Here is a 24,944-nt window from a genome sequence, read left to right as displayed (position 1 = left end):
TGGAGGTCTGTACAGACAGGCAGTGATGAGGCAGTCATGTGGTTGGGTTTACAATCAATGAGAAGGCAGAACAGAAAGTCTATATAAAGACAAACAGACAGGAAGTAGGTCTCTTTCAGAGAGGTCTCTTGGCTGAAGAGGCTAGCTGCAGCAGGCGGGTAAGGCTCTTAGCTCTGATCTCTTGGCTTTCTTCTTTGCATTGGTTCTGTGTTTCTTATTTAATAAGATGGTTGGTTACATCTACAAACAAGACTAAAAGGTCATCTCAGCAATTTAGAGAGAACATGAAGGAAGAATTGGAAGGTAACTAAGACTGAGGAGAAGCATCTACAACCTTTACTCAGTGATTATATCACTGTAAAGATAGAAAGTATCCAAATGTACATCCTCCTCTCCTCAGTATACAAGAGGAAAGGGGAATGAAAGAAGGCTGTGCAACCTACCTTCTTATACCAAACCTGCCATTTTTGGATTGTATCAACTTCAAATAGTTGGAATCTGATCACTTTTTAAATAACCCCACAATATCTTTGAAGATTATGCCATGTGGTATAGTTTTCTGACATTGCAATATATTTTCAACTGTTTTCTGTTGTGATAAGTACCATGACCAAAAGCAAATGAGGCATAGAAAGGGTTAATTTGGCTTACACTTTCAGGTCACAATCTATCATTGAGGGAAGCCATGGCAGGAACTATGGAAAAATCTGATTACTCACTCATGATGAGTTAGCATTCTTTTTTTTTTCTTTAAGGAAAATATTCTTTATTTAAATAAAAACATGTTAAGATGGCAAACACAATGGTTGTTACTTAAAAGCTGAGATTTTCCTAAGGTTTAAAAACGAGTTCTGTTTGTTTGCTGGCACTTCAATTTGCAATGTTTCCATCAGTTTCTCTGACCTCTTCCCCAGGACTTGTAGCTGTTAGGATGTTTATCAGCCATAGCCTCTTGTAGGTCTCCTGAGTCACTTTCACAAACCAGCATTTTTGGAGCAAAAGTCTCAAGAACAAATGAAGGAGAATGATGCATATGATCCACATTCCAGACATCAGGGTCAGTAATCTGATTGCCAGCATTAGAGAAGTTTTCATTTCCTTCAAAACTTGGGCAAGTAATCTTTAGAAGATTAAGTGGCTCGTCATCAACTGCAGTTCTCTTGACACAGTTGGCCTCATGTTCCTTGAGCCTTTTGATTGGGACCACGTGACAAACACTATATTTGCAGTTAGCCATCTTTTTAGCTATCTTTGGATTTTTCTTTTTGCATGATGCCAGATGGTATTGTAACCTGCTGGCTGGTATCCTGTGGATTGGGTCATAAGGCTTCTAAGTCAATTAGTCCCTGTGAAGGCTGTGGCTGGGCTGTCTAGCATTCTTATATAGACTAAGAATATCTGCTAAGGAATGGTGCTGCCCATTCTGGATTAGAGCCTCCCAAATCATCAAAAGTATCCCTCACAGACATCACTGCAGGCCCATCTGATCAATCTAGTTCCTAAACTGAAGTTTCCTCCCCCAAGGTGATGCTAGTTTATGTCAAGCTGGCAATAAAAATTAATTAGTACACCATGACACCAAATACATTTTGTTTCCTGAAGTCCAGAGGAAGCTTTGAATGTCACCATGAGTGTGCCTATAACTGAACCTGAGTTCTCTGTAAAAACACTAAGCACTAACTACTGTTGAGCCAACCTTCCAACCCCTTTCTAAAAGTTTAATTAAATAACAATTGCACTGCACCTTCCATTTTCTCCCTCCAACCCTTCCAGTGTCCCAATAATACCTCCTGAAATTGATGGCATGCTTTTATTGTTGTTACATATATATATTTATATATTTATAACTTCCCAAATATATGATTACCCCCGACACTGTTTTTGTTGTTTGGGTGTGTATGATTTTAGATTTGATAACTCTGTAAGCAATTAGAAGACTCATACCTGGGAGATACTTCTCCTTCTCTCATTAGTTGCCTGTAGTTCTTTGTCTAGGGGTGGTATCCCATGAGACCTCTTCCTTCCCTATCTGTACTACCAGTGTTCTTGTTTCTGCAGCCATATTGCCGAGGTATCATACATATTGCTTCTCTGTTATTTTTAAAAGCAACCTTACCCAAAACATCCTGGCAGTCTGGTTCTTATAATCATGCCAATCTTTGAGGATGTTCCCTGAGATTCAGGTCCCGGCTTTCTTCTACAGATGTATTAAGTGGGCCTGGGATGCTGACCATCAGTTGTGTTACATTATAACCAGTTGTGGTTCCCTGGAATTGTCTGTTTTCTCTAAAGAGTTTGTTTAATGGAAGGTATGGGTTATGCTTCTGTGAATATAAAGATGGATTTTAAAATTCAGGAATTATGCTGCTTAGTAAAGTGTGGAAGTAGATTCCCTAAAATCCATGATCTCACTATCCTGGTTTATTAGTTAGGTTTCTAGTACCACGTATGACTTCCCCCATTGGGTAGGCCTTAAATCTAACTATACAGTAGCTGTTTACCAACAAGATATGGACTATACTATTGCACCTTTACTGATCTCTTGCCAGGGTGATCACTGTTTGGGTTCATTAAGTTCTTCATTACTTTCTCATTGCTGTGAAGAGAGTTCATGACCAAAACAACTTAGGAAAAAAATCGTTTCTGGACACTCATGGTTCCACAGGTTAGAGTCCATAATTATCATGGAATGCAACATGGTAGTAGAATAGCAATGTTATACAGAATCTAAGAGTTTACATCATGATTTAAATGTTGGAGGAAGAGAAAGATCTAACTTGGAACAAAGTGAACATTGAAATCTCAAAGCCACCCCAGCAACACTCTGTCCATCTAGGCCACATCTTCTAATCCTTCCCAAGAATTCTATCCACTATTAACCAAGCATTCAAATATAGGTGCCTATGGGGACCATTCTTATTCAAACCACAACATAAGTCATAGTTGGGGACAGCTAGTGACTAATTGCTTCTGTAACTTGGCAGCTTGCACTGTATCTCTTCCTATAAAAGATAGGCTAAATGAAAGTGGTTTTTGGCATTAGATTAAGCTCAGCTCTTCCAAATCCTGCATCCAAAGTGTGCGAGGGTTCCAGCAAGTACGACTTACCTTAAACCTTGCAGAGATAATCAAAGGAAATAGTAATAGCCTAAATTATTTGAGGAATTACTTAGACTGTCATGAACAACTCAAATGGAGATTTATCATGTGTGGTACTGGTAGGGTACTGGTGGGGTAGGGTTTTTAGGGAAAGGTATGGTCAAGCCATGTGGCATAACTTCATTTAACATACACATACACACACACACACACACGTATATATCCTTGAGTGTATACATAACCTTTACACTTGAATTATACATTATATAATTGTTATGTTAATTATATGTAAAATAATAGATGTTATATATTATTTAAACTATGCATTATATATAATTTTATGTGCAAAATAACCACTTGTTGAGCATTACTGAACAAAACTGGTATTTGCTCGTCCTTCTCCTGAATCGACTGTCCACATTTCATACTAAATTAGAAATCTCTTCCTCAGTTTCCATTTCCCCCCTAAAAGTTCTCATATCCAGCAAGTCCCATCTCTAGCCTCTTCCCAAATTACCAATAGAATACTATTTAGAAAGAAATATTAAAACAGAAAATGGTTTGATAGATGGAAAAAACTAAAAAACAAGGGTGCAAACCCACACTAAGAAAGATAAATTTCGCCAAGCGGTGGTGGCGCATACCTTAATCCCAGCACTCAGGAGGCAGAGCCAGGCAGATCTCTGTGAGTTCAAGGCCAGCCTGGGCTATGGAGTGAGTTCCAGGAAAGGCACAAAGCTACACGGAGAAACCCTGTCTCAAAAAACAAACAAAAAAAAAAAAAAGAAAAAAGAAAAAGAAAGATAAATTTCTCTTCTCATTTCCAGCTGCTAGCTTCAAATCTTCAGCTGAAAGATAACCTGGAGTAAACACAGAAACTGTATCTTGTATTATTAATAAAAACATAAGTCAAAGTAAAGTTTCTGCATAGGAATGAGCCAATAATAAAAATACACAAAATTTGACTGTACTTCTGGCTATTCATCCCTAAAATTTTGGGGCTAACTTCCACAACTATTTATTTTGAATATTAAAGTTTATGAAAAAGTTTCACAATATTTATTTCATTTAAAATGATAGCCAGCTTTTTCATAGTTTTGCAATGAAAATTTCTTTTGACTGGATCTGATTTCCCAAAACGGCTGGCTGAGTTTCTATTATATAGCTGTGATAAATCACAAATAATAAAGCAACTTTTTTTTTCTTTTTAAGACAGGGTTTCTCTGTGTAATAGCCCTGGCTGTTCTAGAATTCAATTTATAGACTAGGATGGCCTTGAACTCACAAAGATCTGTATACCTCTGCTTTTGGAGTACTGCAATTAAAGGCAGGTGCCACAATGTAGGCTTCTTTATGTGTGTTTTATTTTTTTGTTGTTTGAGGTTTTTTGTTTTTGTTGTTTTGTTTTTTGAGAGTGTTTCTCTGTATAGTCCTGCCTGTCCTGGTACTCTCTGTAGACCAGGCTGGCCTTGAACATGGAGATATACTGGTGTCTGCCTCACATGTGCCATGAATAAAGGTGTGCTCCAACACACCCAGAGTGTAAAGCCACTTTTAAACTGAAGTGTAATATTAGGCTGGCAGTTACAGAGGGTTAGAGTCTGTGAAGGTCGAGCTCTGGGAACGAAGTTTCAAACTTACAAGCCTATTGGACCACTCTCTCAGACCACTACTACTGTAGTTTTCAGACCTACTGTCCTACCAAGAGTTAAAACAGGAGACAGGTATATTATACATAATGCATATGGTTTTCATCCTAAAAAAAAAAGAGCAAACATTGGAAGTTAAAATTGCACTTTAGCAGGTCTCACAATCTGATTCTTTCCACATTAAAAAAATTGTTATGTCTTCACTCTTTTAACATGTTTTTTTTTTTAAACTCATTTGTATGTCTGTGTGTGTTCATTAAGAAGCATGCATGTGATTGTCAAGAGACGTTTGGTTCTCTGTTTCCACCATGTAAGATCCAGAGAGGTAATGGAGATAATCATCTTTCCTATCAAGTATCATTACTAGCTGATGAATCTCATGGTCCAATGACATTCTTCTTTCATACCTCACAATACAGGCAATTTGACCAATGCAGTGGCACACAGTTAGTACTCATACAAGTTCTACACACTACACATCTTTTCAATGTGAGATCATTATGAGTTTACGTAGAGATATAAAACACAGAAATACAGGATCATATTCCTTAAAAGGACAAGGTTTATAAAAACTATAAATTATTTCCCACGTTTATTACAAACATAAAAGCTTTCACCAGTGGAAACATTTTTTTTAGTATAATAGGACTATAAATGTTAAAGCCTTTTCCACATGGTTACATATGTAATGCTTGTCTTCAGGGTGAATTCTAGAGAACATTATGGCAACAGGACCTGGTGATTACTTTACACAATGCTGACTTCTTTCCAGTGTAAATGCTTGCATGAAGGTTACAGAAACTGGAAGTGGTGAAAATGTTCTCACAATGCTAAAATTGATTAAAGTTCCTTTCCGATGTGAGATTTTTTGATGCTTGATAAAGTAAAAAGAGCAAAGAAACAGTTTCCTAAATGTTCACAAATGAAGGGTTTTTCTCCAGTGTGAATGTTTTTATGACTCTTGTGCCAACTGGAACTAGTGAAGACTTTTCCACAATGCTTACAAGCTTTAGACTACTGACTAGTGTGACTCCTTTCATGTCTGTTACGACTACTGGAGTCACTGAAGGCCTTTCCACACAGCTTACATGCATAAGGCTTCTCTCCAGTGTGACTCCGTTCATGAAGAATCATATGCCTAGATTGGATAAAGGCTTTTCCACAATGCTTACATGCATAAGGCTTCTCTCCAGTATGAGTCTTTTCATGAAGATTCAGATGACTGGATTGGGTGAAGGTTTTTGCACAATGCTTACATGCATAAGGCTTTTCTCCAGTGTGACTCCTTTCATGAAGAATCATATGCCTAGATTGGATAAAGGCTTTTCCACAGTGCTTACATGCATACAGCTTTTCTCCAGTGTGAGTCTTTTCATGAATGTTCAGATGACTGGAGGAGGAAAAGCCTTTTCCACAATGCTTACATGCATAAGGCTTCTCTCCAGTATGAGTCCTTTCATGAAGATTCAGATGACCAGATTGGGTGAAGGCTTTCGAACAATGCTTACATGCATAAGGCTTCTCTCCAGTGTGACTCCTTTCATGAATGTGCAGATGAGAGGAGCATGAAAAAGCTTTTCCACAATGCTTACATGCGTAAGGCTTCTCTCCAGTGTGACTCCTTTCATGTCTGTTACGGCTACCGGAGCTGCTGAAGGTTTTTCCACAATGCTTACATGCATAAGGCTTCACTCCAGTGTGACTCCTTTCATGAAGGTTCAAATGACTGGAGCGGCTAAATGCTGTTCCACAATGCATACATGCATAAGGCTTCTCTCCAGTGTGAATCCTTTCATGAATGTTACAATAAGCAGAACTGGTGAAGACTTTCCCACAATACTTACAAGTGTACGGCTTCTTTCCTTTGTGAGTTACTCTATGTTTTTCAAAGCATTTTGCATCTTTAAATGTTTTCCCGCATTGCTTACAAATGTACCTTTTCTCTCCAATACAACTTTTTTCATGGTTGATAAGGTCACTGGAATCAATGAAGGATTCTTTACAGAGCTTACATACAAATGCTTTCATTTCTTTATGGATTCCTTCATAATTCCGATCATATGTGTATCTCCTTAAGATGTTTTCATTGAGTTTTTCTCCAGGGTGAATTCTCTCCTGAGGCTGACCAAAAGGGAGATTCCTACAGGCTTCATTACAATGCTGATTTTTACAGAGTTTCTCTTTTGGAGAACTTTCAAGTGCCTGAAGTGATTCAGAATGGGTTATATATTTCCAGTGTTTCTGATGTGTAAAAGCTTTTGCCACAGCTTCCATATATTCAGACCATTTCCCTCTAGTTTGGTAATGGAGATACCTATCTGAGGATAAATGACCAATGACATTTCTTACGTACAATGGGCTTTCATGAACTCTTATTGAAAGAGGCATATCTTTATTGACCATGTTCTCTCGAATAGGCTCATTGTTTTCATCGTGCTGACTGTCAAATTCATAGCCACAGTCTTTCTCAACCATCTGGGTTCTGCAAAAAATGAGAAGAGCATTACTATAGTCAAGGGAAATGTTGGAGTTTGGCTTGTGTTGATCACTACAACTATGCTATCTCAAAGGCCACAAGAGAATGCTGCAATGTTAAGGTCAACACGGACCACATGTAAAGACCCTTTCATGCCAGGCGGTGGTGGCGCACGCCTTTAATCCCAGCACTCGGGAGGCAGAGGCAGGTGGATCTCTGTGAGTTCGAGGCCAGCCTGGGCTACTGAGTGAGTTCCAGGACAGGCTCCAAAGCTACACAGAGAAACCCTGTCTCAAAAAAAAGAAAAGAAAAGAAAAAAAAGATCCTTTCATATGAAAAAGGGTATAGTGTTGACTTTACGTCTGTAAGAATTATGAAGGAGCTATATCACAGGCTTGGAGGTTTTAACAACAAGTCTTGTTCTTCCAGCAGACTAGAGATTGATGACTAGTATTCATGAGAAGGGCTCACACATTCCTGTTACTCTTTATCTGAAGGATCTGTTGCCCTCTTCTGCCTTCCACAAATGTTTTTTGCAGAGATAGTGTTCACCAGCTCACATGTTTTTTGCAGAGATGGTGTTCACCAGCTCTCTCTCTCACACACACACACACACACACACACACACACACACACACACACATACACATATATGTATATATATATAAAAATAAAAATAATTAAGAGACATAAAAGGAGTGCACATGAAGGCAGAAGTCCTGGTGTTAGTAGACAATAATAACATCACATAAATTTGTAAGACATTGTAGCATTCTAAATTCTCAGCCTGTGTTGGTTGGTTATCAACTCTCCCACAGCTAAGGTCATTGGAGACTAGAGACCCTCAATTGAGAAAATGACTCAATCAGATTAACCTGGAAAGACATCAGTGGAAGCATTTTCACACTCGTGATTAATGAGGGCTTTCGCCATGTTGGGTGGCGTGCGCATACATAGGAGTGCATGGGCTGTGTAGGAAAGGGATCTGCTGGTTAGTTTCAGTTAACTTGACACAAACTCAGACACACATTTGAGAAGAAGAAACCAAAAAGGAGACAACAGTTTTATCAAATTGATATTAAGGCATGCCTGTGGGCGCATTTTCTTGATCAATGATTGAGCTGGAGTGGCCCAGCCCACTGTGAGTGGTGACCCACTAGAGGCATGGGTCAGGGTTGAATAAGGTTGGTAGCTGACTCAGGAATGAGGGGCACTCCAGTAAACAGCATTTCTCCATCACCTCTCCTTCAGTTCCTGCCTCCAGATTCCTGTCATGCTTGAGTTCCTGCCCTGCTTTCCCTTTATGAAGGGACTGTGACAAGGAAGTATGGAACTGCACCTCAGAGTTGTTTTTTGTCACAGCAAAAGAATGCAAACAAAACATAGCCCATGCTCAAAGCCTCAAAAGAATATACAGAATGATAGTAAATACTTTTAGATAAGAAGGGAAGTTTTTTTGTGTGTGAAATAAACCACTGGAAAAGCTCTTTCAGAGCTTAATGTTACATGACATATTTGTGGTATTATTAGATTACAGAGATGAGATACTCAAATACTGAATGACACAATTCAATGCTCCATTACAGGAGTTTGTGCAGAATCATTTTTCCATTAGATATATTTGGACTATTTGGTAGGTTCTCAATTGTCCCATGATTCCCAAATATTTGACATAAATTATTTTCTATTGAATATAAATTACCCCAGATTTCTGCTGAAATTTTTATAGTCCTCTTCAATGTTTTCTTCTAGTGCTTTCTCTAGAAGGAAAATTAAGAGAATTCATTACGACATACTCATGTTTAATGTAAAAAATGATTACAATCTAGTTTTAATGACATGGATATTCACACTAACTTCACCACACATTCCCTTCAAGAATCCAAACCACACTACACACATAAGCAGGACACAATTTTTCTCTGGCTGAATAAGCAATTGGAGCATTTTTTTTTTTTTTACCTATGGAGATCAAGTTCAAAAATGTTTCCTTCATCACATCTCTGTAGAGCTTCTTTTGACTAGAATCCAACAAAGCCCACTCTCCTGAGGTGAAGTTCACAGCCACATCCTCAAAGGTCACTGGCTCCTAAGAGTGCATATATTAGGATGGTTAGTTTTAACTGACAGACTGACAGGATACAGAATCATCTAGCATAGATGTTTCTGAAGACAACCTCTAAGTGATTCTGTACATACGGTTAACTGAAGAATATCTGTGGGATGCTATCTTGATTCTTGATATAATATAGAAAGACCCACTATCTCAGTTACTATTTGATTGCCATGAGAGACATCATGACCAAGCAACTATTAGAGAAGAAAGCATGTATCAGTGGCTTGCTTACACATTTAGAGAGTTAGTCAGTGATTATCGTAGAGCGAAGCAGACAGGCAGGGAGGTGGAATGGTAGCTGAACGTTTTACTTCATATCCAAAGACAGGAGGCAAAAAGATAGACACTGTGCCTGGCATGTGCTTTTAAAACCTCAAAGACTATCCTCACTGACAAACCTCCAACAATACGGTCACATCTAATATTTTCCAAAAAGTTCCACTAACTAATGACCAAGCTTTCAAATATATGTGTCTCTGGAGTTTAGTCATTTTCAAAACAATGCACACACCAATTTTAGAGGCAGCATTTTGTGAACTGTATAGGAACTACATTAGTGGAAGGAGAGAGTGGAGACACAGACAACTAGAGACACAGACAACTACGCATCACTCTGTTCCTGATTGTGTGGGATCTGACCAGACGCTTCATGGGCTCGCAGTTTAAGGAGTGTACCCTTTAAATTGTGACATGAAATAAACTCTTTTTGCCTGAAGTCACTTTTCTCAGAATCATTTATGCTAGCCAGATGGAAAGCCTAATATAAGAAATAACAAACAAACAAACAAACAAACAACACACAAATAAAAGTGGGACCAGGGTAAATCTAACCAGGTTCTCTGTGGGCATTTAGAACATACTTGGAAGGAATGTGAAGGAAATGGCCAGAAAATTTTCTTCAGGGAAAAAAAACAAAACAATGAACAAAAACCTTAATGAATCATTCTGATAGATGATTCAAAGACAAAAATGCTGAAAGAAATGTTTGCTTCAGAAACGTTCAGTGGGAACAAGGGCTGAGTCACGAACTAGAGTAAGGGCTATTATAGTCAAGAATATGATTCATTCTGCCTTACTTCAGAGAACTAGAAGTGAACCTGAATGTAAAGATTGTGGAGTACTTTGGTAGAGGAAATGACTGTAAAGAGCTAAATTTTTAGCTCTTATGGAGGGAGCAGTTGGAATTGATAAGTTCAATACTGTGTCCTGGAACAACAGTGAAGCAGGTAACATGGGGATAACAGAGCAATCTGGAATTCTGCTTGACATTGGCCCCGCACACAGTCTTCTTCGAACAATGAACCTAGCAACATGTGGTTATCCATGTAGCAACTATCATCTTTAGTGGGCTGTATCTATCTCTGCTTTAAAAATAGCAACAAGTTACCTCTTTTAGTAATTCCACAGGAACTCTTTATTGTCTTCAAATACCATATGAAGTAGTTTGAAGTGCATGTGCAATAAGCCAAGCTGTTGTCAAAAGGAATGTTCTACAATAATATTTATTTCTTTGTCTATTGTTACAATTTTGCCTTTTAAGTAATTGGGCCTGGATATTTTTAAATCAGTCAACAATAGGGAATGTCACGTACAGTTAGAAAGGCTTACAAAATGTAAATTTCTGCCATGCATCTCCAGTCACTTGAAACTTACGGGAAGTGATTGCTGTTCTTTCTGCTTTTGCTTTCTTTTCCTTCCTGTGTCAATCAGAACAGTATCCGTTGGAAACAACTGATTTTTTTGTTGAGTTAATCCTACATCTGTTACACAATAATAATTGTCTATATTAAATATGAACATTGTAGTTTCAAAGAAAATCAATGGACAAAGACACAAGGTAAAAAGAGTACTCTTACTGAAACAAACTCAATGTCATCAAAACTACTCTACAATGCAGGTATCAAATTCTAAAATTCCCCAAACACTTGGAATCATATCAGTCAAAACATGGGCAGAATGGGATTGGCCCTGCAGGCCATACCTCGGTAAGAAGGTATTGGCAACCGAAGGCTTTGGGAGGATGGACGCCCATTTTTCTTCAGGAATGTGCCCACCAGTAAGTATGTTGCCCATGCAGTACGGATGATCACACACATTGGGACAGCACTACCTGAACTCAGTTGGCAATAAAAAAACAAAAACAAAAGATACACAAAATTAAGAGCTGGGTGTGCTTGGACTGCAGGGCTATATATGATTAAAATATATATATACTGTATATAGACAAGTCCCATAAATAAACATATTTAAAAGGTTTCTGTTCAGGTGGAAGCTCCACCTCAGCCCCCTTCCCCCATCTCTCTCTCTCAATCCTGCCCTGTCTCAGAGAACCCACAAAATGGCAGCTCCTCCCCCAGAGATGCTCAAGACCACACCAACAGGGTATTTAAACTGCCCCCTAGAAAACGGTCATGTGGCTTTTTGATCTCTTCTCCAAGTTTCCTCATACCTTTTGCTGAGCATGAGACCACTGACTCCTCCAAATTCCCCTCTGCATGTCGTCCCATTCCCCCAGGAAGTAGCCAGACATGAACCAGCACCCATATACCCAAGAAGTCTGGGATGTTCAGGTGGCAAGCCTTTAATCCCAGAAAAAAATGATGCAGATGCAAGTGTTCTTTAAGTTCAAGGCTAACCTGGTCAACACAGCAAGTTACAGGGTAATAAATATATTATGAATGTACTGTACCCCCAAGTTAGCATTCAAATAAAACACATTTTCTCCAGCAGGTGGAAAGCACACTTGTCTTTCTCTCATATGAACTTTCAAATCTTTCCCAATGATCAGAAATTACACTGATGAGGAAACCAACTCTCTGAAGGCTAAAGAAAAGAGATAAAGTATTAATATTTTTTCCAAGGACTGAAATCCTGGAAATTATTTGCTATAGAATTCACACTCCCAATCCTTCCTGTATCCCAATCCTTTCTACAGTGTGAAACAAGGAGTAACAAATACAATTCCAATTGCCCAGTCAGGGCCATGGTGTCATCCAGGTCCGAGCTGCTGCTGAGGGGACCACGTCTGGGTCCGTGGCTCTACAGCATCCAGGGACTTGAACTGACATCTGTGGTTCTATTGCAACCAAGGGCTGTGTGGTTGCCCAGGGTCTGGTCAGCCACCTGGGACCATGTTGGTGTTCAAGGGCCATGCTGCAGCCAGGGCCATGCAGATCTGAGTGGCCTGTACTTCTACCTGGTGCCATGGGGAGGCCCTGTCAGTGCTGCAACTGACAGCCATGTCCGGGTCTAGGACACTACTGCAGCCAGGGTCTGTGCTGATGTCCATGGCTCCCGCTGTCATCAAAGGCCATGTGGATTCCTGGGGTCTGGACTATGTTGGTGTTTGAGGGCCACACTGCCACTGAGGCCATGTTTGTGCACAAGGGCTGTGGTGATATATTGTGTACCCTAATAAAATATGCCTGAAGATCAGAGAACAGAACAAACCACTAGATTAAACATAGAGGCTAGACAGTGGTGGCACACACCTTTAATCCTAGCACTCAGGAGGCAGAGATCCATTTTGATATCTGTGAGTTCAAAGCCACCCTAGATTACATGAGATTGACTCTGTCTAGGAAGGAAACAGAGCCAGACAGTGGTGGCACACGCCTTTAATCCCAGGAAGTGATGGCTGGGTGGAGAAAGGTATATAAGGCGTGAGGATACAGGAACTAGAGGTGCTTTTGGCTGAAGCCTTTTCAGCTAAGGAAGCTCATTCAACTAGAGGCCCATCGGCTGAGAAGCTGGTGAGGTGAGATGTGGCAGGATCTTGTTCGATCATTCAGCATTTATACCAACATCTAGCTCTGGGTTAATTATTAATAAGACCATTTAGAATTTGCATTACAAAGGGCCATGCTGCTGATAGGGCCATGCCAATCTGGGTAGACTGCACTGCCACCTGAGGCAATGGTGACATCCAGACCTGACTACATGGAGGACCTTGTCTGGGTCTGTGGTCCTACCACAGCCAGGGTGCGTGTTGAGTTGTGGAGCTTGTGTTGCCACCAGCGGCCATGTTGAAGCCTGGGGTCTGGACAACAACCTGTGGGCTTGCTGGGGAGTAGCCGTGCTGCATAGAGAGCCATCCTGATCAGGGGGGTCTGTGTTGCCACCTGGAGCCATGGTGTCATCCAGGCCTGAGCTGCTGCTGAGGGCCATGTCTGGGCCTGTGGTCCTGCTGCAGCTGGGGTCTGTGTTGATGTCTGCGGCCCATGCTGCCACAGCGGGCCATAGCAATTATGCATGATGAGGTCAAGGGTCTCAAAAAACCAAACAAAAAAAAACCCAAATCAGCACAAACAGAAGTCCAAGAGGAGAAGGGCAACTGCATAGACCACCCACACCCCCACACAGCAGTCTGGACACAGCATCATCAATGTGCCAGAACTGCGAACACATGTAAGCATGAGTTCATGGCAAGGACTCACCCCAGAGTGCTGGGGGTTGCAGGGAAGCAGCTTCACCAGGACAAAAGGGTGGGGGACTCGGGGCTCAAGGCTGCCTGTGGGGTGCACACTTCAAGTGCACGTGGGCATAGGCATTGCTGCCAGACTCCAGGTTGCACTGGACTGTAGAGCACAGGGTAAATTTCACATGGTGGCCCCACACAGCTCCAAAGCAGCTAGACTCCTGAACCGCCACCCAGGATTCCAGGAGCCCAAGGCTCACTCATCATTTTTTGCATCTAGATGAATCTAGATGTCCTCTGGAAGAGGACTACAGGCAGTACAACACACAGTCACATACAAAAAAAGTCCTCACAAGGATCCCTTCTGCCAAGCAAAGGTTAAAATAGGCTTCTGAGTCAGCACACTATGACTATCCATGATCCTCATCAGACAATTCATTTCTTTTAGTAATATTGTCCCTGACTGGTTGACTGTACTCATCCCACTCCTCAGGCTATAATATCAAAACATTTTAGGAATGTTCAATTGCAACCCCATATTGCCACCACTCTTGAGGAAGGACTTCTGTGAATTCAAAGCCGCATGATCCAGGGCTATAGGGTGAGACCCTGACTCAAAACCAAACAAACAAGCTGGACATGGTGGCACGAGTCATGAGTCCTGAGCCAGAGGAGGATCACTAAATTGGAGGCTAGCCAGGTCCAGAGAACTAATTACAGGACAGACAATACTACCCAAAGACACTTGTCTGGAAAAAACAAACAAAACTAACAAAGCAAGAAACAAACAAACAACCAAAAAAATTGAGTTAAAAACCAAAACACCTTAACATGTTATTACAGCACTCTGGAATAAATCTATTCCATTTTGGGATTTCATTGCACTGTAAAACAACACGCTCTGGGATTTTGGCTGCACTCACTCCCTTCCTCACATACACAGTGTCCCCCACATGCCTCCTCCACAAAGCAGTGCCTCAAGTTTGCTCTGTACATTCCAAACTCACACCCTAAAGGACAAAAAACAAAACAAAACAAAACAACCAACAGTAGAAGCAGACCCCAGGTAGATTTAAGCACGGGAACCACATAAAGGGCTTGATAGGAAACCTGAAAGATTAGGGATGCAGCAAAAGACCATGGCTTTCTCACACTTCATGTTTCAATGTATCCATTTTCTGCCAAGAAAATTAAGACACACCACCAAGGGAATACAATTCCTCAATGAATGGATAAAACAGACATGCATTCCATGAGTACTCTACTAAGGACTCAGAATTATAAAAAGCAACCTCTGAACTTCAGAAAAGGTTTTTCTTGTGCAAGGTCATAAAGAAAGCCACCATTCACTAAAGTAAAAACTCCCAAACCTCAGGATCATTCTGACTGCTAACAAAGAGCCCCACCATGGTCATTCTCTAGTGATGATGCAGAGACTTTACATGATTTAACACTGTGACCTCATCATGCCTGCTATTGCTTACAGGGTCATGAAATAGTTCCTTCAGCACCAAAATATTCACTAGAGTAATAATGTTATTCACACACACATTAAGATTTATTCATTTCATTTCTTGGGTATGGATGGTTTTCTTGCATGTACATCAACACATCATTTGTGTGGTTGGTGCCAAAAGATGGCATTGTATCCCCTGGACAAGGAGTCACCGATTATTGTGAGCTTTGACATGGGGTACTGAGTGTGAGACTAAAACAGGAAAAAATACCTCACAAGTTAATAAGAGACCAAAAGAGGAAAAAATATATATACCTTGCAGGCTAAGCATTTTGTTTGCAGTTAAGAGACTTACAAAGAAGTTCCTGTTGTCCTCTGCTAAATCCTAATTAAAAAATGAGTCCATGTTTAGTCCTTGCTGATAAGTTTTCTATTTGTAATTAAGAATAAGTTCCTGTTTCTTAAACTGCCGCAGTCCCATTCATTACTGTACATCCTTGCCTTTGTTCCTTTCCTTCGCATTGCATCCTCCCAGGAGTGTGTAAGGGCCAGCCCTCTCATCCCTTGGAACACCTTAGCTCTCCTATAAGAGGGACTTCAAGAGGCCAGCAGAGGCTGCTCTCAATAATCGTGACTTAGGGTGAGGCAGCCGGGTGGCCAATCCCGGGTGAACCCAGACAGCTTCAATTCTACAATCGTCAACTTGGTCTTTTCTCCTCCTGTATCTCATATTTACCACTGGGAATCTACCCTGGTCCTCTCTGGAAGAGAATGCTGTGATATGAACTGCTGAGTCATCTATCCATTCCTTATTCACATTAACCATTTAGAAGTAAACAGTAAAATTCACAAATATTTCCTTCAGAAGTCTACTAAATTTGGTCTCTCATCATGTATATAACTGATGTTCTTTATATCAGAGGGACTGTTTTCACTGTCCTCTTAGTTGAACAACCTCCATCTTGGGGAGTTCCAAAGTGTCCCATTGCATAAGAGTATCACAGCTGAGTTTGTTGACATTGTAAAACCCCTCATGAAGGGATGGAGGAAGGCACACATTCTCACCTGAGGATGCAGCTGAGGAGGTCTGGGAAAAGGACAGAGAATATGGAGGCAGGGAAGAATGAAAGGGATAGGGGAGACTTTCTGCAGCTCCTGAGAAATTCTCATGCCTGCTGAGTAAGGCTTTCCAGGTGCAATTAGCTGAGGGAAGTGCTGGAAACCAGCTCCAGAAGGGTTCAGGCCGCAAAGAAGGGAAGGAAGTGACTGACAGGATCTGGGGGTGAATCAGGATGGCTGCCACCTATGGAATAAAATGCTACACCTTTTATTCTCTCTAATTGTACAATAGTTTAGCCACAGGCAAGATTGGAAGCAGCCCAATGACTCTGGGATGAAAGTGGCCATCAACTTTATCACAGCCATTTTTCCTGGGACAAAAGCCCACCCAAAATTTCCAAAAGGAAAAGGTGACTCCCACAAAACATAGTGAGGATCACTAAAAATGAAAGTAAAACGGTGCTGGAGAATTGCTAGAGCTTTGTCAAGCAGTAATGACTGTCATGCAGTCCATGCCAGGGAACAGTGATCAAATCCCTATAAATAATCCCCGTTCTCTGTGCTTTAAGGAATCAAAGAAACACTTGGGATCCCCAGAGGGACTGTGACAGAATCCTGCCTCAGTTTGTTGTTGGGACCTTGGGAGGAATTGCTTGACATCTCCCCTTCAGAAGGAACTTTAGCAACACTTGGCTTGTTCATAGGGTACCCATGTTACCCAGCATGTCATATTCTATCATAGCAACAGCAAATGGGTTAAGACATCCATCTTCATTGGGTTGTAACAACAAATATTTTCCTGATAGACATGCATGGAAACTTCCATGCTTAGAGTGACAATGTAACTATGAACTATGACTATGAACTATGAAAAACAGACATCTCCTGGGAAGATTGACAGTTCACAAAAATCATATCTCTCATGAGAAAGGCAGGTATGACACCACACATCTACAGTTTCAGAAGTCAGGAGTCTGAGGCCGAAGGACTGCATTCCAGAACAGCCTAAGCCATTCCTCCACTTCCAAGATAGTGAGACCCTGTCTGTAATGGAGACTTTAGTGCGAAGCTTCTTCCTAGAGTGATTCCCACGAGTAAACAAGTTTTAGGGACTGATCCCCAGCATTTGAGAAGTGTCTAAAAAGGAGCAGATCACCTAGTGAGATGATTAAGTACCTGGCTTCACACAACAGCTGGATATCTCACTTCCTGCCGTATGGACTCAGTATATTGCTACGTTGTTTACTGAAATGCAGACTGGGGGATTTCTAAATTTCCTTTGAATGCTTTCTTTTCCAAGGGTCATTCAGAAGTGTGATGCTTAGTTTCCCTGAGACTAAGTACTTTCTCTAGCATCTACTGCTGAAGATATCCCCTTCACTCCATTGTGGTTAAGTAGGATACAAGTTATTTCAGTCTCCCTTATTTGTTGACACATACTTTGGGTCCTAGCATATTGTCAGTTTTCAAGAAAGATGAACTAGCTTTCTGAGAAGAATGTGTGCTCTTTAGTGTTCTTTTAAGTGGTCTATAGATTCCTATAGGGTATGCATATATATATATATATATATATATATATATATATATATATATATATATATATATATGATATTAATTCCAATGACAGTTTTGTTTATGTCCAAATGGTACCCCATTTGGTGACACTGGGGGTATTGAATGCTCCTATAATATTGAGCTTTTTCTGTAAATTTTGATACTTTGATCACATCAGTCAAAAAGAGTTTGTTCCTTAAGAACCCCCTAAGGTCCTTAAGAAGGCCACCCCTCAAGGGCATTGTTGCCCACCTTTTTTTTTGTTGTTTTGTTTTGTTTTTCAAGACACGGTTTCTCTTTGTAACTTTGGAGCCTGTCCTGGAACTTGCTCTGTAGACCAGCATAAGACAAATTTCTAAACCACATTATTAATAAAAAACCCAGAGCCAGGTGTTGGGGTGAAAGTTGAAAGATCAGAGCAAACCAGCCATATCTTACCTCTAGGAAATCCTCAGCCAAAGAGAGCTACTTCCTGTATACTCACGCCTGTATACCTTTCTGCGCCCTGCCATCTTACTTCCTCTCTCAGCCTAGCTACATCACTTCTCTAACATCAGAAAGCATAAGACTCAATTCTGGAAGGGTAACCAGCTGAGGGAGGGGAACAGAGGAGAGAGGAAGGAAATCACAGGTGATGAGGGGAATCAATGCACATGAGCACAGACAGAAGAAGAAGAGGAGAAGGGAAACCGCATAGCACACGAAGACCCTTCACAGCACAGTCTGGACTCAGCATCACCAACCCGCCAGCTCTTTAACATCTGTGCAGGTGCAGTTCCATGGACTCACCCAAGTGTGGAGGATTGTAAGGAAGCAGCTTCATCAGCAGCACAGAAGAATAGGGGACATGGGGCTCAAGGCTGCCTGTGGAGTGCACACTTCAGGTGCACTCGGAGATGGCCATTGCTGTTCCAGACTGGGCCACACAGCCCCAGGAGAACCTTCAGTTGGGGCTCTGCATATCTCCAAAGGAGCTAGTGTCCCAATGCTGCCACCCAGGAATCCATAAACCCAAGGTACACTCATCGTTCTGTGCTTCTGATGTTTCTAGCTGTCCTCATAAAGAAGCCTGCTGCTATTAGAACACACAGTCACCTAAGCCTGGACTTAACATTGCTCCCCTCTGCAACACCAAGTCTAAAGTGGCAGCATGGGCAGCACCCTATGACTATCAATGATCCCACTGGACAGTTTATTACTTTTGGTAATAAGGTCTCTGAATGGCAAACTGTTCTCACTCTGCCTCCTCTGCATTATTTAATAAAACATTTTAGGCAAGTTCTGGTGTAAAGCCTTACCGTCAGCACACTTGAGGAAGCTGGTCTTCTGAGAATTCAAAGCCATTCAGGGCTACTCAGTACTCCCCACCTGCCTTTTCCACGAATATACTGCCTTCAGTTTGCTCTGTAGATTCTAAACTCATGCCCCAATGGTAAAGAACATGACTTCAAGGTAGGAGAAGGCTCCAGGTGGGTTTGAGCACAGGAACTTGGTATAGGGCTGGATAGGAAATCTTAAGGATTAGAGATGAGGCAACAGCCCATTGCTCAGATCCATTTGTGAGTTCATTTTTTCACAAGTCAGAATAGCCAAGAATGAGAAAACAAATGATAGTAAAATTTGTCTAGGGTTTAGAGAGATAGCTCTGTGGTCAAGAGTGTCTGCTGCTCTTGATACCAAGTCATGTGGCTCCCAAGTGCCTGTTACTTCAAGTCCAGGGGCCTGACATCTTCCTTGGGCCGCCATTGGAACCAACACTCTTATGGTGATATAACAGACATGACAGAAAGTGAGGCACATTCATAACAGAAAGTGCTTACATAAAAAACTTAGATCCCAAGCCTAGTAACTTGGCAACATACCTGGGACAAAAAGAAAATATCTCACTCTAAATGAGTAGAAGGCAAGGTGTAACCAGACTGCAAGCTTTCCGTTGTTTCTGTTTTTGAGGATATCCAGTTTTAATTCATGATGTTCACACAAAATACATCTGTTCTTCAGGGCAGGAATTTTTCTTCTCTCAGTTTCTTGAAAATATTTCTGTGCTTTTGACCTTGAGTTTCTTTTCCTATTCTATTCCTAACTATTCTTAGATTGGTATTTTCATACTGTCCCAGATTTCATAGATGTTTTGTGCCAAGAGTTTTAGATTTAACATTTCCTTTGACCTATGTATTCATTTCTTCTATCGTGTCTTCAATGGACTAGATTCTTTCTTTTACATCTTGTACTGTCATGGTGAGCCTTGTCTCTGAGGTAAGGTTTGAGTTTCTAATTTGGCATTTCCATATTTACTTTTGTTTGGGTTTTCTTTATTGATTCTATTTCCATTTTCATGTCTTAAACTGTTTTATTAATTTTCTTCTGCTGGCTTTTTTCATAGATTTTTAAAGGCTTTACTTATCTCTTTTTTGAAGATCTGTATCATTATCATAAGGGCTATTTTAAGGTCTTTTTCTTATGCTTCAGCCATGTTGCACTGGTCAGGGCCTATTGTGGTGGGATAGCTGTGCTGTATTGAAGACATTGTACTAGCTGTTGTGGATTTTTTTTTTTTACATTGGAGTCTAGGCATCTTGGTTTTGGAAGATTGTAATTCTAGGTGCTGATACTGGTCTTGTGCTTGTTGGGTGACTGTGTTGTTCCTTGGGTTCTGTTCCCCTCTCCGTTTTTTAGCATTCTGTGCTGGCTATGTTTTCCCTGGACTGAAATGCCTGGGATAAGTCATGCACTGGGACTTCCAGAAAAAAGTATTTCTAGGTATTGGGAGTTGGAACTTATGACTGGAGGTGTGATAGAAGAGGGGAAGTGCTGAGGGAGTCAAAGGAAGGAGGAGAGCAGGGTGTTCCACTAGGATCTGTTCAGTTTCCTCAGACACAGTGCAGACAGTGAGGAGAAGCCACAGCAGAAGGTCTGCTATAGAGCTGGGCATTAGAATGGGAGATTGGAGTTGGAGGAATGAAGGTAGATATGAAGATCAGCTCTTAGCCAACCAGCTCAGCTGGTCAAATGGTCTGCATGGTGAGGTCCTTGAACCATTTGGAGTTGAGTTTTGTTCAAAGTGAGAGGTAAGATTCTAGCTTCACTAATCTGCACTTTGAAACTACATTAAGATTCTATGTCTTCCCAGTCAACATGGCCTTCAAAAGGAATACAAATGCCAACAAATAGTGGCCTGGATGTGAGTCGCAGGCAACCTTTGTATACTGTTGGTGGGAATGTAAAGTAGTTTAGCCTTTCTGGAAAACAGAAACCAGATATAGAGCTGAAGAGATGGCTTCAGCAGTTAAGAGAAAAGACTACTCTTGCAGAGGACCCAGTTCTATTCCCAGAACCTACATGATATCTCACAACTATATGTAACTCCAGTTCTAGAGGATATAACACCCACTTTTGGCCTCCAAGAATTCTACACATAAGAGGTACATGGGCATACATTCAGGTAAACACTTATATAGATAAAAACAAATAAATTTTTAACAATTTGAATTAGACTTACCATGTGACCTAGTTATACCACTTCTGGGCACATATGCAGAGAACTCTATATCATATTATAGAGATAATTATATATCCATGTTCATTGCAGCTTTATAGAGAATAGCTATGAAATAGAATCAAACAGTTACCCATCAACTTATGAATAGATAATGAAAATGTGATACATACACACACCCACACACACACATACACACACACACCATTTTGTACTACTCTCCTGTATTAAAAAAAAAAGTGAAACGATGAAAATTTCAGGAAAAAGGCATAGAATTAGAAAAATTTTGAGTGGGACCACCCATGGCCAAAAAGAGAAATAATGAATGGCCTTTCTCATACAAGGTTCCTAGTTTCAAATCTTTTGTTTATGTGTGGTTTTAGCACAAAGTACATGTGGAAGGAGGGGCTAGAAAGGTTATGGATTGGGAGGATGCATGGGGTCTATGTGAAGAATATGGTAAAATTGAAGTAGTGAAGGGAATACTAGAGACAGAGGTTTCAAGCTGGTGGTAGAGTGACAGAGATGGGTAGAGGAGGGGCCAGAAGGCTTAAATGAAATGAACTGTGCATGAAGAAGTTACTTGGGAACCTATGATCTTGCACGACAACATAAACACATATGCATATCGTCAGTGGGGATAGTAGTCCATATGTGATCTGAATGAACAAGGAGGCTGAAGGTTTAAACAGGGATGAGGACAGAGTGTAGAGGAAAGCAGGGTAAGGAAGTGGGTTAAAGAAAGCTAAACATGTATTTTAAAGCCTTAGGAAACACCACTAGTTTGTAAGCTACATATATATATATACATATATATATATATATATATATATACATATATATATATACACTTTGTAAGGGGAGGATAAGAGCATCACTGTGAAGTCCAGGCTGTCACTTTCTGTGTAGACCAGGCCTTGCACTCTGTATGAAGACCAGTGTAGCAATAAACCCACAAAGCTTCGAACAAACACATATTACCACACATTAGCGAAGAAGCTGCTTCCAGAATCCATGAGTTAATAAATAAAATGTCAGTACCAGGCACAGGTAAATGGTCGGAGATGGTTCCAAGGCACACAGAACAATATAGGTGCTTGCTATTGCTGTCGGTTGCCCACAAAATTAGATGATAAAACCCTATTGCTAAAGACACCACACCACTTTGATTGCACGACATGGAAATCAGTTATGAACTGACCAGGAAATCAGGTACCTATCTTTCAGGTCTTTCAGGTCTCCTCCACAGGAGGCATGTCATGCCTAGTACTTTGACAGAGTCAAAACCTATGGCGAGGAAATTCATAGGTCCTCAGGGAGAGCCTACTAATGTTCTGTTCCTAAGTGCTCCTGTTGACACACTGCCTTCTAAATATTTGTGTTTCTATCCATGAGTTTCTATTGTTACCAACCTGGATCAGATAAGCTTCTTAATTTAGCGGTGGTAGTTTATACAGAGAAGATTACTATTTAAATTATGAAAATGAGCAACTGTGACTACTGAACCATAGATGGGACATTTTTATCAGATACCTAACCCTCAAAGCTCAGGAAACATTGCAACAGGCGGCTGAAATGAGAGTGTAAGAGCTGGAGGATGGGGAGTACTGTGAAAGGCTGTGCTCTGTGTATGACATGGATGTTGCTTCATGAATTCACAACAGCTGTGATTAAGCTCCCAAGATCTGCATGTGCTCGTAGAAGTGAAAACTCGCAGCAATACACTGAGGTTTACGTTGAGGCCTCACCCCTTCCTGAAATCCCAGTTTGAGTTGATGGCTTCTAGGGGGAGAGTCAGTCAGTCTCTCTCTCTCTCTCTCTCTCTCTCTCTCTCTCTCTCTCTCTCTCTCTCTCTCTCTCTCTCTCTCTCTCTCTCTCTCTCTCTCTCTCTCTCTTTTATTTCAAGACAGGGTTTCTCTGTGTAACAACTCTGGCTGTCCTGGAACTCATTTTGTAGACCAGGCTGGCCTTGAACTCACAGAAAACCACCTGCCTCTGCCTCCTGAGTGCTGGGATTAAACGCAGACACCACCACCACTGAGTGAGAATCACTTTTCTTCAGGAGCGTGTCACTGGTGGGCCCACCTTATGCTGTGTATGACCCCATGCACACTGCACATAAGAGCTGCACTAGTTAGAGTGGGGTAGAAGTAAATTATTTTCAAATGAAATAGAGCCTGTCTTCACATCTGTTTGTATCTATAATTCCTCTATTCTATGTTATTCTGAAAATAGTTACTCATTTCTTTAGACGGTAAATAATAGACCAAATCATATCATGTTTTCAAACATGCATTATCTGTTGACCATGACAGGCTGAGGAAATCAAGTTATACACTCTGCATAACTATCCTTTTCATATTAAATATTAAATATAAATTAAAATAAATTGAAAATCAAAGTAACTATACACACAAGTGTAATAAATATATTATACATGTACGGCACACTTAAGTCAACTACACAGCAGTCTGGACTCAGTATCACCAACCCGCCAGCACAAGGACTCACCCAAGAGTGCTGGGGATTGCCATGAAGCAGTTTCACCAGGAGAGACGATGGTAGAAGCGGGGCTCAAGGCTGCCTGCGGGGTGCACACTTCAAGTGCACGTGGGCATAGGCATTGCGGTGCCAGACTCCACCTTCTACTGGACAGTTCAGCACCAGGGAAATCTTCAGGACCAGGACACACGACAACCAGGTTTCCAGAAGCCCAAGGCACACTCACCATTTCGTACTTTTGATGTGTCTCTGGGAGCTGCACTCCGCAATACACACAGTCGCCCAAAACAGATCCTGACAAGAATCCCCTTATCTTAAGCGAAGCGTAAAAAAGGCTTCCGGGATGCACGCCCGGATGAACATGCATGCTCCTCATTGGACAGTTCATTCCTTTCAGTAGTTTTGTTTCTGATTGGTTAGCTGATTCACTCCGCCCTCTCAGCTTGCAGTATCAAAATATTTTGGTAAAGTTCGAGTGAAAGTCGCCTACAGTACACTTGAGAGACTACGCTTGAAAAAGGCGAAGTTCTATAAATTCAAAGCCATTCAGGGCTACATGATGAGACCCTGACTCGAAACGAATCACAGAAGCCCCGCGTGGTGGCAGGCATTTTTAATTCCTTCCGTCCTGAGACGGAGGAGGAAGATCACTTAAATTGGAGGCTAGCCTAGTCCAGAGAACTAGTTCCAGGGTAGCCAATACTACCCAAAGAAATTTTGTCTCGAAAAAAATCAAAGTAACAAACAAGCAAAATAAAAACCAAAATTTTAAAAACAACATACCATCCTTGCACTCTGGAATAAACATATTCCATTTTGGGATTTCACGGCATTGTAAAGCAACATACTCAGAGATTTTGAGTGCATTTACTCCCTTCCTCGCATATTCACTATTCCCCACCTGCCTTTTCCAGAAAGATTGCGCTTTAAGTTTGTTCTGTGCATTCTGGTCTCTTTTCCCAAAGCGGAAACAAAACAACAACAATGAGGACAATAACAAAACCCACGGGACTTCAGAGAAGCAGCAGGGCCCACATAGGTTCAAGCACAGGTACCACGTAGGGGCTTGATAGAAATCCCCAAACATTAGGGATGAGGCAAAAATCCCATGACTTTTTCA

At 41.0% G+C, this 24,944-nt stretch overlaps 2 protein-coding genes across 2 annotated transcripts; both read right to left on the bottom strand.

The window, feature by feature from the left end:
• On the bottom strand, positions 1 to 2,062 carry LOC128116084 (gametocyte-specific factor 1-like). Its single transcript, XM_052747350.1, has 2 exons — positions 2,039 to 2,062; positions 1 to 1,330 (listed from the first exon to the last, which is right to left on the bottom strand). Exons 1-2 carry the CDS (start codon positions 2,060 to 2,062, stop codon positions 890 to 892), a joined length of 465 nt encoding a protein of 154 aa, XP_052603310.1. The 3' UTR covers positions 1 to 889.
• Positions 2,063 to 5,292: 3,230 nt separating this feature from the next.
• Positions 5,293 to 24,172, bottom strand: LOC128115698 (zinc finger protein 14-like). Its single transcript, XM_052746680.1, has 7 exons — positions 23,834 to 24,172; positions 21,326 to 21,430; positions 11,790 to 11,976; positions 10,994 to 11,100; positions 9,187 to 9,313; positions 8,927 to 8,984; positions 5,293 to 7,230 (listed from the first exon to the last, which is right to left on the bottom strand). The coding sequence occupies exons 2-7, from the start codon at positions 21,326 to 21,328 to the stop codon at positions 5,763 to 5,765; spliced, it is 1,950 nt and encodes a 649-aa protein (XP_052602640.1). The 5' UTR covers positions 21,329 to 21,430; positions 23,834 to 24,172; the 3' UTR covers positions 5,293 to 5,762.
• Between the last annotated feature and the right edge of the window lie 772 nt (positions 24,173 to 24,944).

Source organism: Peromyscus californicus, unplaced genomic scaffold (assembly GCF_007827085.1).
Source record: "Peromyscus californicus insignis strain IS unplaced genomic scaffold, ASM782708v3 Scaffold_1__1_contigs__length_55948999, whole genome shotgun sequence".
NCBI lineage: Eukaryota > Metazoa > Chordata > Mammalia > Rodentia > Cricetidae > Peromyscus > Peromyscus californicus.
This window is presented reverse-complemented; position numbering and strand designations above follow the sequence as displayed.

Bases quoted from the DNA above. Each gene is read 5' to 3' on its own strand.
- LOC128115698 (XM_052746680.1), bottom strand. The intron at 11,101-11,789 runs GTATGAGGAAAC...ATTGTGTAACAG, and splicing joins GGTCTCATGCTCAGCAAAAG to ATGTAGGATTAACTCAACAA. The intron at 7,231-8,926 runs GTAATTTATATT...CATTTTTTGCAG, and splicing joins AATTTCAGCAGAAATCTGGG to AACCCAGATGGTTGAGAAAG.
- LOC128116084 (XM_052747350.1), bottom strand. From the start codon at position 2,062: ATGGCTGCAGAAACAAGAACACTG. The intron at 1,331-2,038 runs GTAGTACAGATA...TAATTGACTTAG, and splicing joins CTGCAGAAACAAGAACACTG to AAGCCTTATGACCCAATCCA.